The sequence below is a fragment of the Thecamonas trahens genome (genome assembly GCF_000142905.1).
Source record: "Thecamonas trahens ATCC 50062 unplaced genomic scaffold supercont1.13, whole genome shotgun sequence".
NCBI lineage: Eukaryota > Apusomonadida > Apusomonadidae > Thecamonas > Thecamonas trahens.
In genome coordinates this window covers 530,732-544,726 of record NW_013657667.1, presented here as the reverse complement: position 1 = coordinate 544,726, position 13,995 = coordinate 530,732, and the positions used below count along the sequence as shown (strand labels likewise).

Below are 13,995 nucleotides of genomic sequence, written 5' to 3'. Positions count from 1 at the left end.
CCACATCCCAGCCTTGCGGTTGCTCTCCGCCTCTGGTCCGGTTTTGCACCAGCACAAGCACACTTGGCTCCATTCCTGCCGTACCATGGCCGACACACCGAACACCATCCCCGCACGTCTCGCTCACCTCGCCGACCAGCGCTCGGACTCTACCCTCCTGCGCCCAGACAAGGACGATGACCCCATGAAGATTGTCGACCGCATGTGGTCGCTCATGGGCCTGCTCTACAAGGTAACCCCCCTTTCCCTCCCCTCCTCCTTCTCCACTGTCATCCTCGGCACCTCTGTCGCCGTCGGCACCTCTTGTGCGGGCCAGTCGCAATTTTGTTCGTTTGCCCCGCCACCACCAACACACACGTTTGTGCCCTCCCCCCCCGCCTCCCCCCCCCCTTCCCCAACTCACCCACGCCTTTTACCTCCGTCGCATTCTCTAGCCGCATCCGTGGCATGGTGTCTCGATCGGCAAGCACGCGCCCGAGACCGTCACTGCCTACATCGAGATCGTGCCGACCGACACTGTCAAGTACGAGGTCGACAAGCGGACTGGCTACCTCAAGGTCGACCGGCCGAACAAGTTCTCATCGGTCTACCCAGCCAACTACGGCTTCCTCCCGCAGTCGTATGCTGGCAAGCGCGTCGCCGCTCTCTGCAAGGAGGCGACCGGCCTCGACGTCGACGGCGACCATGACCCGCTTGACATCTTTGTCATCTCGGAAAAGTCCATCGGCCACGGCAACATCATCGTCGACGCCGTCCCCATCGGCGGCATCCGCATGATCGACGATGGCGAGGCTGACGACAAGATCATCGCTGTCCTCAAGGGCGACGCCGTCTACGGCCACTGGACCGACGTCGAGGAGATGCCCTCGTCCGTCACAGATGCCATCGTCCACTTCCTCTCCACCTACAAGCAGGCTCCGGGCGTCTCCGAGACAAAGGTCACCATCGCAGAGGTCTACGGCCGCGAGGAGGCCCACAAGGTTATTCTCGCCTCGGTCCATGACTACGACGAGAAGTACGCCAACCTCCGCGACCTCCTCACCCAGACCATCTTCCAGGCCGTCCTCTCCTCCGGCGCCACCCTCTCCGATGACGAGTCCATCTGAGCCTCTCACCTCCCGCTCGCCCGAGCACCTTCATTGAACGACCCAAACCCCGGCACATGCCTGGTACATGCATTCTTCTCACCCAAACCATCTTCCAGGCCGTTCTCTCTTCTGGCGCCACCCTCTCCGGTGACGTGTCCACCTGAGCCGAGGCGAACAAGCCGCGGTCGGGCGCCGACTCGCGGGCAGGAGGGCGAGAACTGATTGGCTCCACCGATTTTAGCAACTACCAACGTGCTCCCCGCTTACTGCGAGCGGACCACGTTGGTCACAATGGGCATGGCCACGGGGGATGGTGAGGAAGGCGGCGGGCAGTTTGCGGCGCGTGCACCTCCCGCTTGCCCGAGCACCCTCATTGAACAACCCAAACCCCGGCATATGTCCGGCACACACCTCGTTCAAGGGATCCTTTTTTCGCTCTCAACACCTCGCCATTCACCTGAACACTTGCAACTGCTTGCAACCCGCTCTCCGTCGTGCTCCACCGGCGCTCCTGTTCTGCACCCTCCATCCGCGCCGCCATTCTTATCTTCAACATGCCTCGACTCACTGTCGTTGTCCTCACAGCGGCACTCGTTATGGGCACGCTCTCCTCGGTCGTCGCTGACGAGCCCTGCTTCTACAGCCACTCCATGCCGTCCGCGTCGCCTCCCGACGCGCACATTCTGGCAAACCAGGTGGCACTCTCCTGGGTCACCACGTACTCGAGTGATGCTGATGACTGCGACGATGCCGACATACGCATCACCGTCTTTGGTGGTGATGGCTCCCACAACGTGCCGAGCCTCAACTACAAGTCGAAGGGGGCTACCATCACCGGGCTCAGCGAGGGAACTCTCTATACCATGAAGATCTTCTCGTACGACGAATATGACGATGGCGTGTACGAGAACTACCGGTCTGTCACGACTCGCCAGTTCCGCACTCAGTGTAGTGCTGGCAAGTACTGGTCAGGCTCGGGCTGCATCCACTGCGGCCCGGACGCCTTCCGTGGCCCCATCGACGGCTCCACCTACGGCACTTCCTGTACTCCCTGCCACTCGACGCGATCTACTGACTCCATCTTCGACGCCGGCAGCATCGAAGTCTGCCGCTGCCGCCCGGGCCGCGAGCCAAAGACTGGCACCACTGCTTGCTCCGACTGCCCGCTCAACTACTACAAAGCTGGCATCAACGACAACGCTTGTCTCCCATGCCCGGCCTCCAAGATCACCACCAACACCCGCTCGAGCAGTGGCAGTGCCTGCCTCTGTCCCGCGGGTAAGTTCTTCAACGCCGCAGTCTCCCCGGTCTGTCTCGACTGCCCGCGCAACACCTTCAAGGCCTCGGTCTCGGACGCCACCGCCTGCACCTCGTGCACCGACGTCGGCAAGCATGTGACCCTGGCTCCCGGCGCAAACGCTAGTTCGGCCTGCATGTGCAAGCCAGGCACCCGCGTCGACGGCTCGACCTGCGCCGTCTGTCCCGTCTCCACCTACTCGCTTGTCGAGGACGCAACGAGCTGCTCCGCCTGCCTTCCGGGCGAGTCACGCTTCTCGACGGCGCATCATCACCGGACAACTGTACTGACTGCGCCGATGGCTTCTTTGGCCCATCGTGCTCACCGTGTCCAGCTTGCATCTCCCCATCGACGTGCATCGACGGCATTGACGGCTCGGGCAGCTGCACGTGCGGTGCAAATGGGCTCGAGCCCGCGGCATGCACCGAGTGTAAGCACACCGGGTTCTGGGGCCCATCCTGCGACCAGCCCGTCAACTGCGTCAATGGTCTACCCTCGCACGGCTTTACCGGAACCGGCAACTGCATCCGCTGCCACTCGTCCCGCTGGGACTTTGACCTCGATCCGACTTGCAACACGTGTGCAGAACCCAACTCGCTCGTCGCCGACTGCTCGACCTGCGCCGCCGGCTGGGGCAATGGCGATGGCGGTCGATGCTTTCCCTGCCCCGTCGGCCACTTCAAAGACACCATCGGGCCGTACTTGCCGTGCCGGGCATGCGGGGCCGGCTCTGTCCAGCCGGCAACCGGCGCAACGTCGTGCCTCGCCTGCGCCCGCGGTACATTCCAGCCGACAGGCGGCATGACGGCGTGCTTTGACTGCCCCGCCGGTACCTCTACGCCTGGCCCCAACACCGCCAACGCAATCCAGTGCCTTGGCTGCGTCCTCGGTGAGTACAAGGAGCACCCCGGCGAGGGGCTCTGCCTCACCTGCCCGGGTAACCTCACCACACTCGTCACCGCATCGACCGACCGCTTCGACTGCTCCTGCCCCATCGGAGAGGGCGTGGTCAACGCCACCGCGAGCCAGTTTGATTCGGGTTACTGCGCACCTTGCGCACCGGGCTTCACCTCGCCGGTTGTCGCCTACGCTCCGTGTGAGTACTGCGGCGAGGGCCGGGTCTGGGTCGGCGCCCGCACTGCCTGTCTCTCCTGCCCGTTTGGTGGGTATTGCGCCGGCGGCACCGCGGGGCCAGTTGCCAACGGCGGCTTTCACCCCATTCCCGGCGTCGCCGGCGCGTTCGAGACCTGCACTCCGCCCGAAGTCTGCCTCCTTGGCGGGCGTTGCCGGCTTGGTCACGCCGGGCGGCGGTGCGCGTTTTGCATTCCGGGCTGGATCAAGTCGCCGTCGTCGGGCCTCTGCGAGAAGTGCCCGTCATACATCCCGTACGTCTTTGTGGCGCTCTCCATCATCGGTGCCTGCGTCCTCGTCTTTCTCGTCCGACTTGCCCGCCGCAACGCCTCGATGCTCTCCGCCACCTCGGTCGGCTTCAACTACCTACAGCTCATCGGCGTCCTCGCCTCGTTCGACCTCAAGTGGCCGGCATGGGTTCAGCGGTTTTTTGAGCTTGTCTCGGCCGTCAACGTCGACCTGCAAGTCTTCAAGCCCGAGTGTCTCGCCTCGAACTCTTCCACTGCCTACCGCACCATCTGGGGCGTCAAGCTCGCCTCGGCGTGGATGTTGTGGTTCATGCTCGCCGTCGGCTACCTCGCCATGATCGGCTACTCACTCGTCATCGTCGAGTCACACGCGTTCCAGGCCTCGGTCGCCGCACGGACCTGGGCTTCATGGCTCCCCTCGCTCCGTGCGCACAACCTCGGGCACATGCGCAAGGCTTGCATCAACGCAGCGGTCATGGTTGGCTTTGTCCTCTACCTTCTCGTCACCAATACCGCTCTCGAGATCTTCCCCTGCACCAAGCAGTCGGACGGCAAGTACACCATGAACCGCGAGCCGCAGATCATTTGCTACTCGTCGCAGTGGCGCCGCCTCCTCGGCGGCTCGCTCTTCACCCTCTTCTTCTTCTCCATTGCCGTCCCAGCCACCCTCGGATGGCTCCTCTTCCGCCGACGCGAGTCGCTGTGGAAGCGCAAAAACCTCGCCCGCTTTGGCCTCATGTACCTCCGCTACAAGCCCACTTTTTACTTGATGGAACTCGGCGTGCTCCTCCGCAAGTTTGGCGTCGTCGTCGGCAAGGTCTTTTTGCCCGCACCGTCGTCGGCCAGGTTGTCTGGGCCGTCCTTGTCGTCATCGCTGCTTTGATTGCCCAGCTCCGCTGGCACCCGTACTCGTCGATGCGCATTAATCGCCTCGAGTCGGTCATGCTCTTCTGTGCCAGCCTCGTCCTCTTTGGCGCCTTTATCTTTGCCGCGTCGGGCGGCAGCCTCGCCTCGGGAGCCTCGGCCTTCTTTGGCGTCTTTCTCATCATCGTCGTCGTCGTTTCGATCATTGTCATCTTCATTGCCATCGGTCTGGAGATCCGCAAGATCCGCCGCCTCCGCGCCCACGGCGTTGTCGGCCGCTACGCCCTCGACTCGCTCGACGTCTGGCCAGTCTTCTTCGACAAGGGCATCCGGGTCTCGGACCATACCCAGATCCAAGTCTTCAACGAGGACGTGGCCGCCGCCGCCGCCGCCACCGGCGACTTTTCCTTCCCGCCCACCTCGTCGAACATCCTCATGACCTTTACCTCGGACGTGCCTGTCCGCCTCGAGGCCCAGCTGCACCTCGCCAAGGCCTTTGTCTCCAAGCGCGACCTTTCGCGCTCGGCGCTCTCTTACTTTGACTTTTGCTGCTCGCCGTCATCAGCCGCCGTCGCGCCGACCCACCGCCAGGTCGTCGACATATCTGGCAAGGGCACCGTCCACCAGCTCACCATCGATGCCCCACACCAGGGCCACTACGTCCTGGCGCTTGTCGTCGTCGACCTCGCCAACGCCGCCTCCTTCACCCCGCCGCCGCCCCCGACAGGCATCGCTGCTGCCATCGACAATATCACTCGCCTCATCGATGGCTCGGACACTGACCACGTCCTCGCCCCCGAGCTTGTCCGCGCCATGATGGTCGAGGGTGGCAAGCTTGCCCTCAAGTGCCGCCTCACCGCCTCGCCCGAGTGGTCGGTCCTCGACTCGCTCACCCGCGAGCGCGGCTCGACCATGGCCTCTCCCTCGCCTGTTTCGGCTGCAAAAGGTCCTGCCAAGTCAATCTACTCGCCCGATATCGACGAGCTGGGGCATCTTGAGTCCGGATCAGAAGCCGACGCCGAGCTGCCGATGCTGTAACCAGAACGCGGCCGTGGCCGTACCTCCTGTTGTCCAGACGTGCGTCGCCATGAAGAGACCCCCCCCCCCCTCCAAACACCTTGTCTCATCCATCAGACCAGTCGCTTTCTTGAGCGCAATCTGCAATCTGGAAGAGCTTGTCCACCAATACCACGGCGGCCTGGATGGTCGACACTCACTGCCTTGCGTGCGTGAAAGGTGTGTCCCCATCCCATCACGAGTCTCGTTTCGACCCGCCCGCCGTGTCTGTCACTCGCCGACCTGCCACATGTCCGCCACCACACCACACCCCTCCCTATGTCGTCCTCGTCCAGCAGCCGACTTCGCTGGTGGGGCTATGTCGCCCTCTCTACCACATGCATCATCACTGGGTGGTCGGCAGGTGTCGCCCTCTCACTATGGGCCAATCGTCGTGCCCGAGCTCGTCGCCGCGCCGCTCACCTTTCTGCTCGCCAGCCGCCACCTCCATCACCGACTCGCAGCTCGTTTCCATCCTTGCCTCCACCAGCATCGACATCGGCATCGAGGACACCTAGTATTCCCGCCGAACTCTTGCCTTCGGCCTCAGCTTCCACTCTGGCCTCGGCCTCGACCCCGGCCTCGGCCTCAACATCAGCCTCCACCTCGCCCGAGTTCGACCACTCTGACCCAAACACCGCCACGGAGCCACTGCAGATGTCGACAAGCGTGAGCGAGAGCTTCCATGGCCCGCGCGAGCTTGATGCCTTTGACGTAGCCTCGGTGCTGGTGGCGACGGGCGTAGGCGCAAAGGTCCGCCCGGCCGCCACCCGCGTCGTTCCCATGTACGTCATCTTTGATCTCGAGTCAACAGGACTCGACACTGTCCACGACCACATCACCCAGATGGCAGCGGTGGTGCTCGGTGCCGACTCGGAGCGCCCGGGGTTGGCCATGACGTTTGACGCCGAGTTTGTGTCGTACGTCAAGACCTCGCGCCCGATTCCGCGCAAGGTCACCGAGGTGACCGGCATCACAGCGGCGACTCTTGCCGACGCGCCGCCGTTTGCCACTGTCTTCCACACCTTCATCGGGTGGCTTGCCGGCGCCATGGCCACCCGTGCCGCGGCCGTCATTGCCCACATCGGCGATGACGACGACGCTAGCGACCTCGCCCGCTCTCTCGCCGTCCGTCCTGTCCTTGTCGCACACAACGGCAACACCTTTGACTTTCCACTCCTGCTCAACGAGATGCGACGCGCCTTTATCCCGCTCGAGCTCTTCTCGTACCTCGACATCCACACTGTCGACTCGCTCGCACTCTTCCGCAGCGTCAAGGCGCGGCCATCCGGCTTTGAGGTCGAGGCGGCCACGCTCCGTGCCGTTCGCTCGCTCTCGCTCACCAAGCTGTATCCGGCCATTGTCGGCTCGAGCTACAAGGCGCACGACGCGCTTGCCGACGTCCGCGCCCTTGGCCGGCTTGTCTTTGGCTCGGCGCTCACCTCGCGCCCGCTCATGCAGCTTCTCACCTCCGAGTTTGTTGTCGACCCGCTGCAGCAGCTCCGCGACCTGGTCACCCGCCTCTACCGTCGCGAGCTCCGCGATCGCCTCGTCTGGCCCTCGACCAAGAAGCCTGTCGTCTCGTCGTCGGTCATCAACCGCCTTGTCACCGCCGAGCTGGTCTGGGAGGAGCTGGTTGCCCTGCGTTCGCTCGCGGCCTCGCGCGACGCCTTTGTCGCCACACTCACCGAGCGCGTCGCCCTCCGCCAGAACCACGTCCAGGACATTGCAGACTTTTTCGACGTCATCCGCGCTGCCGCTTCGCGCGAAGCCGCCTCACACACTGTCAAGCGCTCGTCGTCCAAGTACTCTCTTTCATAAAGTCATCCTGCCCCAAAGCCTCACTCACGAGATGAGCGAGAGTGAGCCCCAGCCGGATCCAGAGCCACCAGAGCCGCCGCCCTGGTACGGTTCGTCATTCCCGCCGGACCCGTCACTCCCACCCCATCCGTCGCCCCACCCACCGCTGCGGTGCGCTGCTGCTGCTGCTGCCGCCGCCTTAACCTCGCGCGCATACGCTGCATTGTCGGCCGAGATCGCTTGCGCAAGCGCCGTCGGCAGCGCTTCCATCGCCGGCACACTGCCGCCTCCCCCATCGGCCCCCGCCCGTGAGTACACCACCAGATACGGCGTGTCCGACGCGAACCGGGACGACAGCGCCGCCAGCGTGTAGTAGTCGGTGGCGGTGACCGACGAGTCGTTGGCCAGGTACCAGCCCCCGCCCACCGGCTCGCGCACAAACGCGTAGTAGTGCCCGTGCTCGATGCGGGTGCCCGAGTGCACAACAACAGCAGAGAGCCGATATCCGGCGCTCTCGTCACTGCTCACACCCGCCAGCTCCTCCGGAACAGACACCGGCGCCAGAACCTTGGTCCGTGTCCGCATCTTTGCGTTGTACGAGAACCGCGAGAGCGCAAAGATCATGTGCTGAGGCGGTCTGTACTCGGTGATCTGCCGGGTGGCGGCAACGAGACCACCGCAGGTGCGGCACGCGTACGCGTTCTCGCCGGCCATTTCTTCTGGCTCAAACAAGGCGTCCAGCGCAGCTTCGAGCGGACCTCCGCATCTCGCATCGGGCAGCGGGACCGGAACAAGCGGCGCGTCCTCGGTCCGCTCCGACGTCGAGCCGCAGACGCGGCACACAATCGTAGTCGTTAGCTGGCCAACCAAGAGCTCACGAAAGGCGTGCTCGACCTCGGGCGACGTCGCCTGCGCTGCTGCTTCGACGTATGCAAGAAGAAACCGAGCGAGCTCGGCCGCATCATGTTGCCCATGCCCATTAAAAGGCGACGGGAGTGCGGCGTGGAGACTCTTGGGCGCGACGGCCGGCCGATCGGTGTATTTTGTCCACGCGTAGAGATCGGCGAGCGCTTGCAGCGGTCGCTGTGCGGCCGGGCGTACCTGCCACAAAAGGTTGGACAGGCCCGAGAGCGCTCCAAGCGCCTGCGCCAACGCATTGAGGTAGCACGTGTTGCCGAGATTAGCCAGGCCGACTATTGGGCAAGCCACCGGCGCACCGGCCGTGTCCTGCGCCAGTTGCAACTCGAGCGCAGCTTGCCGACGCGCCCGCACCGCCATCACTTCCTTGTCAGACGCCTCAAACGCCAGCGCCTTCATGGTTGCCGCCAGCTTGGTCGCCTCAGGCTCGCGCACCGCCTCGGCGCCCGCAGCCTCCACGCATGCACTACGGAGCGAGGTGTAAAGCACTGGATAGCCCGGGAAGAACGCCATTAGGCTGGTGATTAGCTCGACAAGGCTCTCAACGAGCTCAGGATCGCACCCACTCTTGCATGCCGCCATATCTGTGAGGAGCGCGTGGAGGCCCGGGACGGCCGCCAGCCAGACCGACGCCGAGCTCTGGTAGCCGCAGAGGAGAATGCGGAGGACAGGAAGAGCGGCAGAGAGGATGCGTGGTGCATCGGACGCGCTGGGCGCGCCATGCGCAAATGCTGCCACGAGCGTCTCGACCAGTGGCTTGACGCCGGTCTCGGCGGCCGTCATCAGCGCACCACCGCCGCCGACTGACTGCAACGCGTGGAGGATGCCGAGGACCCAGGCTAAGCGAGTTGGCGTTTGGGCCGGCGCAGCGAGAAGCCTGCCTACCGCCACCGATGCCCGGCCCTGGAGCTCTCCGCCGCGAGCGCGCATCTCGCGCTGCAGCAACTTGGGCAGGAGGCATGTGGGTGCAACGTTAAAGACCGCCGCGAGCCAGAGCGACGGCGGCGGACGCATGGCTGGATCCGAGACGAGCTCAAAGGCGGAAGCGACAGCAACGAGCCCGCGGTCGATGGCGCGAGGCTCCCAAGCGCCGACCAGCAGACTGGTGAGATCATCGGCGAGGTCGCCGCGGCTGGGCGGGAGCCAGGCGAGGAGGCGGACCGCCAGCTGGTCGACCTTGAGGGCCGGCGGAAGAAGGCCTGAAGGGACCGCACACAGTAGCGGAATTAGCCCATCGAGCACACCCGGCGCTGCGACGACTGCCGCGATGCCGTCGCGGGTGGCCAGCGCCTTCCGCAACGTCTCGCCGCAGCCGACGCCCACAGCCAGCGGGATCCTCTCGCTACCGAGCGCGTCAAGGAGCACCGCCAGGACAACAAGCTTCTCCGGTACCATCGGCTCGGCCACCAGCTTCTCCCACACGTCCATCGTGGCAACCGCAACCGCATCAGTGCCGTCATCACTTGCACACGCAGCCGTCACCACGCACTCCACCATCTCTCGTAGCGCCCCAGGTGGCGGGAGCGTTGTCGTCGATGCTGCTGCTGATGATGACGATGGTGATGATGGTGATGGTGATGATGGCGATGGTGTTGGTGATGGTGTCGATGGCCTGTCCGCTACAGCTGCAGCAATAGCACGAACAATGCCGCCGGCGGTGGAAGGAGAGGCAAAGGCGCGAGCAGCCCGAGCTACCAGGGTCTCCAGAAGCTTCTTCTTGACAGATGGGTCGTGGTCAGAGACAATCGTTGCCCCCACAGCCTTGTCCATTCCCTGCTCTTTGCCGTCCTCTCTATCCTTCTCGCCGTACTTGCCACAACCGGCGAGATGAGTACCAAGTGAGGTGTCTGTGTCTAGCTTCTTCTTGCGACGGACGAGCTTGCCGGTCGGCATCGCCGCGCAAGTGGTAGCACACCATCTTGAACTGGATTCTGGACGCCGCGCTCATCAACGCGTACGCGCTCGACGCTGACGCGAGCCCACACCCCGCCATGACTCGCGCGGCTTTTCTCTACGACATCATCGACGCCCTCACCGCCAGCTCCACGCCGTCGCGCAAGCGGAAGCGTCCCTCTGCAGCGGCTGGCTGCTTGTCATCACCACTCTCCCCAGCAAGCCGCTTTGCGACGCGACTGCCTCGCCTGCCCGAAGCTCCATGGTAAACGATCGCGGCCGCAGACCTTCCGCGCCGCGTGCGGCGTCCCATCTCTGCATCGCCGGCTGTTTTCTGTTGTGGCAGCCATTAACACATCATACTACCCTTTTACCGCGATTGATGGACGTTGCGACGTCTGAGGAGCGTCGCGGAGCGCGGCTGGCGCGATGGACAAAACTGTCCATTCCGTACCATAAAGGGCTCAGCGTGACACGTGACATGAGCCCCTCCCTGACAGCCCCCCCCCCCCTCCCTCTCCCCCCACCTCCCCTCCTCCCCTCCCCTCCCCCCCCCCCCTCCACCACTCGACTCTCGTTCGCCATGAAGTTCATCGGTGTGGCACTTGTAGTGGCTGTCCTGGTGGCAACTGCCTTTGCTGACAACTGCCCCTCGGGCTTCTCCAACCTTGGCAACAAGTACGTCCCCGCTCTCTCCCTCCCCTTCCCCCCTTGCCTTTCCTTTGCCTGTACCCCCCGTCGGCCAGTCGCTTGCGCATGCGAAAAATTCCTCCACCGCACCCTGCCCGTTCCACTTGCTCTTGTCAGGGGGCAGACAATGTGTTTGAAGACATAGTTTGACGGCGGAGCATGCACACACATCCTACATCATCCCTACTTGCTCTTTATCCTGATAGGGGGGGCGCTATCGCTCCTCCTTGCCTGTCCGCGGCAGGGCGTGTCTCCGGCTGGCGTATGCAATTTTCATGAATCCTCCGCCAGCCGCCGCCTGTTGCGTCCCCCCCTCTCCCCCTCCCCCCCCTCCCCTCCCCCCCTTCTCCAGCCATACCACTGCCAGTGATGTTCTGCAAGGGATAGACTACGATGTGTGCCATCTCTGTTATCTCTCCATGTGTCCATGCGCTTGCTCCGACTTGCATGGTGCCGGCGGTGCGACGGACAGCACTAGCATGTGACGGTGTGTCGTCGGCGACAACTCACACTGTGGACGAATGGTACTGACGACTGCGATGGGGGGGGGGGGGGGGTGGTGCACGCGTGCGTGTCGTGTGTGTCATGTGTGCGCGTGCTGGCGCGACGGCTTTGGATGAGGGTACAGCGGTGACTTTTCGGTTGTGGACGGTACGTTTACGTACAAGGTCTCGCCGTGCGGCTCGCTCTCGTCGACCAAGTGCACCGACTCGGGCGTGGCTGTCTGCCAGGAGTGGAGCTCCGGGATGAAGACGCTCGGCCTCTCGTCTGCCCGGACTGTGGTAACCTCGGGCTCCACCGTGACCATCACACTCGGCGATGGCGCCCACTCGAACACTTGCAACGCCGACAACCAGGCGCAGCTCGTCATCGCCTGCGACGAGTCGGTCGCCGACGCCGACGTTAAGCTCACCTTTGTGTCGTCCGACAACTGCGTGTACAAGTTTACCGCCAAAGCCAAGGCTGCCTGTGGCGCGTCGACGGGCGGCTCCTCGGGCGGCTCCTCGCCGGCCAAGAAGAAGGGCGGCCTTTCGCTCGGCTCCATCATCCTCATTATCATGCTCTGCCTCACCATCGTCTACATCGGCGCCGGTATGGCCTACAACTTCCAGATGAAGGGCCTCCGTGGCGTCGAGATGTTCCCCAACCTTGGCTTCTGGAAGTCGTTCCCTGGCCTCGTCAAGGACGGTGTCCTCTTCACCTACGCTAAGATCACCCGCAAGGACTCGTACTCGTCCATCCCCTGATTTCTGCCCATTCTCAGTAAAGCCTTCCCCACCCTCAACCCCTTGCCCACCATTTCCTTGCCTCCCCGTCTCCCCTCCCTCTTCCCTCTTTCCCCGTTGCGCACGCTTGCCCACCTCTCCCCCACCCCTCCCCCGGCCACCCGCCACCCCGGCCATGCTCTGCTCCTCCTGCCACGCCACCCACTCCTACTCGTGGCGCATCACTTCGGCATCTGCGGTTGTCTGCTACACATGCTCGCTCGCCCACCCTCCAGAATCCCTTCGCGCTCTCTCGCACAAGGCTGCCTCGCGTGCTCTCGAGTCGGCCGGCCTCGCTCCGCCGCACCACTCATCGTCTGCTACGCCTCACAGTCAGCCGCCATCCGACATGCCTCTGAAGGCTGCTGATCCCGCGTTTGCTTCTGCTGCGCATGCTGAGAGTAGGACGCCACTGGCGACTGCGTACGCCAACTATGCGCGGAGCCACACCACTGCGGCCGGCCGGGCGGTGTCGGCGGCGCTGGCCTCGGTCTGGGGCGGCGAGCTCGATGCCGGCCGCGCCACCCTCTCATACGCCGATTTGGCCAGGAGCATCCAGGCCGAGTACGTGGCGGCCGTGGCCCGTGGCGCTGATGCCGCGGCTACTGGCTCGTCGCCGGTTGCCGAGGCCAAGCCGAGCCGCAAGCGGACGCTTGACGACGTCCTGGCCGCCGGCCCACCGACCGCGGCCTCGGCCGGCCGAGCCACCAAGCGCCGGCGCTCACGCAAGGCGACCAAACCTCTTCCGATGTTTGTCCGTCTCAAGCGTGCCTTCCTCGCCGGCCTCCACTCGGGCGTCTACAGCGAGCTTCTCCGTGCCCAGGAGGCCACCACGGCTCGTACCTTGCGCAAGGTGGAGAACGAGCTGCGATCGTTCTCGCCAGCAACCGGTTTCGGTGGGTCCGACCCACACTCGCCGGCCCCGTTCACGCCCCCGTCACGCCCGGTTGCCTCCCGTTCGCCGCACTCTTCGTCGCCGTCGCCGTGGCTGCTGCGATCGCAGCAGCCTCCGCAGGCCATGCCTGTGCCGTCACTCCCCGCCTCTCTTCTCATGCTCCCCACCCGGCCAGTGCTGCCGCCCGCCAAGCCTATCCACCCGGTCGCCCGCACCGCCGCGGCCTTGCCAAGCTCACCACACCGCCATGTCGGACTTCTCCCACTCGCCACCGAGCTCCACATTGCCCGCCCGCGCTGGACCCGCGCACGGCCGCGCCCATCGGCCCCACTCACCATCGACGACGGCCTCCTTGCCCACCTCTGGCTCCTCCACTACCGTCGCACTGCCCCATCCGTACCTCCCCCCCATCAGCAGAATCTCAATCAGCAAAGTGACAAACCTCGTGAGCAGCCTCCCCGAAGCCTTCACGAGTCGCACCGCTGACCGCCCCACTTCCCACCGCCTCCGCCTCCACCTTGCCACCACTTGGCTCCACCTCATTTCCTCCGCCCGGATGTTCTCGTCGTCGTCCACAGCGCGAGCACCTGCGTTGACCTCGCTTCTCCCCGGGCCAGAAGCAAGCTCTGCCAACGAACTTGGTGGTACCCTCACGGGTGGCCTCTTGGACATTGACAAGGGCTTCCCCACCGAGCCGGACTTTGGCCTGCTGCTGTCCGACGCCAAGCGGCGCAATGCCCAGTTCGACGAGCAAGGTACGTCCTCCCCCCCCCCCACCCTCTTCTACCCCCTTCACCCCCTCCCCTTCTACCTTCCCTCTACCCCCTCTCCCCCCTCTTCCCCCCCTCCC

General features: G+C 64.4%; 7 protein-coding genes across 7 annotated transcripts in view; 6 read left to right on the top strand and 1 right to left on the bottom strand.

Moving 5' to 3' along the window:
• Positions 1-63: 63 nt before the first annotated feature.
• On the top strand, positions 64-1,161 carry AMSG_03652 (inorganic pyrophosphatase). The gene is made up of 2 exons (XM_013904539.1): positions 64-232; positions 435-1,161. Exons 1-2 carry the CDS (start codon positions 86-88, stop codon positions 1,104-1,106), a joined length of 819 nt encoding a protein of 272 aa, XP_013759993.1. The 5' UTR covers positions 64-85; the 3' UTR covers positions 1,107-1,161.
• A 475-nt stretch (positions 1,162-1,636) lies between these two features.
• AMSG_03651 (uncharacterized protein) lies at positions 1,637-5,666 on the top strand (the record flags this gene model as incomplete). The annotated part of the gene is made up of 3 exons (XM_013904538.1): positions 1,637-2,563; positions 2,608-4,581; positions 4,611-5,666. Exons 1-3 carry the CDS (start codon positions 1,643-1,645, stop codon positions 5,664-5,666), a joined length of 3,951 nt encoding a protein of 1,316 aa, XP_013759992.1. The 5' UTR covers positions 1,637-1,642.
• Positions 5,667-5,930: 264 nt separating this feature from the next.
• AMSG_03650 (DNA polymerase subunit III) lies at positions 5,931-7,519 on the top strand. The gene has a single exon (XM_013904537.1). It carries the CDS (start codon positions 5,964-5,966, stop codon positions 7,503-7,505), a length of 1,542 nt encoding a protein of 513 aa, XP_013759991.1. The 5' UTR covers positions 5,931-5,963; the 3' UTR covers positions 7,506-7,519.
• Positions 6,896-10,172, bottom strand: AMSG_03649 (ubiquitin carboxyl-terminal hydrolase; the record flags this gene model as incomplete). The annotated part of the gene is made up of 2 exons (XM_013904536.1): positions 6,896-9,899; positions 10,098-10,172. The coding sequence occupies 2 exons, from the start codon at positions 10,170-10,172 to the stop codon at positions 7,530-7,532; spliced, it is 2,445 nt and encodes an 814-aa protein (XP_013759990.1). The 3' UTR covers positions 6,896-7,529.
• A 685-nt stretch (positions 10,173-10,857) lies between these two features.
• AMSG_03648 (uncharacterized protein) lies at positions 10,858-12,270 on the top strand. The gene is made up of 2 exons (XM_013904535.1): positions 10,858-10,973; positions 11,614-12,270. The coding sequence occupies exons 1-2, from the start codon at positions 10,879-10,881 to the stop codon at positions 12,230-12,232; spliced, it is 714 nt and encodes a 237-aa protein (XP_013759989.1). The 5' UTR covers positions 10,858-10,878; the 3' UTR covers positions 12,233-12,270.
• An 81-nt stretch (positions 12,271-12,351) lies between these two features.
• Positions 12,352-13,582, top strand: AMSG_03647 (uncharacterized protein; the record flags this gene model as incomplete). Its single annotated transcript, XM_013904534.1, has 2 exons — positions 12,352-13,524; positions 13,563-13,582. The coding sequence occupies exons 1-2, from the start codon at positions 12,387-12,389 to the stop codon at positions 13,580-13,582; spliced, it is 1,158 nt and encodes a 385-aa protein (XP_013759988.1). The 5' UTR covers positions 12,352-12,386.
• A 92-nt stretch (positions 13,583-13,674) lies between these two features.
• AMSG_03646 (uncharacterized protein) overlaps positions 13,675-13,995 on the top strand; it is a 2,874-nt gene continuing 2,553 nt past the window's right edge. Inside the window, exon 1 of the mRNA XM_013904533.1 lies at positions 13,675-13,900. The gene's annotated coding sequence lies outside the window, so the exon portion shown is untranslated. The remainder of the gene's footprint in view (positions 13,901-13,995) is intronic.

Coding starts and splice junctions, on each gene's coding strand:
- AMSG_03652 (XM_013904539.1), top strand. CDS start 86: ATGGCCGACACACCGAACACCATCCCCGCACGTCTCGCTCACCTCGCC. Junction 233..434: donor TCATGGGCCTGCTCTACAAG/GTAACCCCCCTT, acceptor CGCATTCTCTAG/CCGCATCCGTGGCATGGTGT.
- AMSG_03650 (XM_013904537.1), top strand. CDS start 5,964: ATGTCGTCCTCGTCCAGCAGCCGACTTCGCTGGTGGGGCTATGTCGCC.
- AMSG_03648 (XM_013904535.1), top strand. CDS start 10,879: ATGAAGTTCATCGGTGTGGCACTTGTAGTGGCTGTCCTGGTGGCAACT. Junction 10,974..11,613: donor TTCTCCAACCTTGGCAACAA/GTACGTCCCCGC, acceptor ATGAGGGTACAG/CGGTGACTTTTCGGTTGTGG.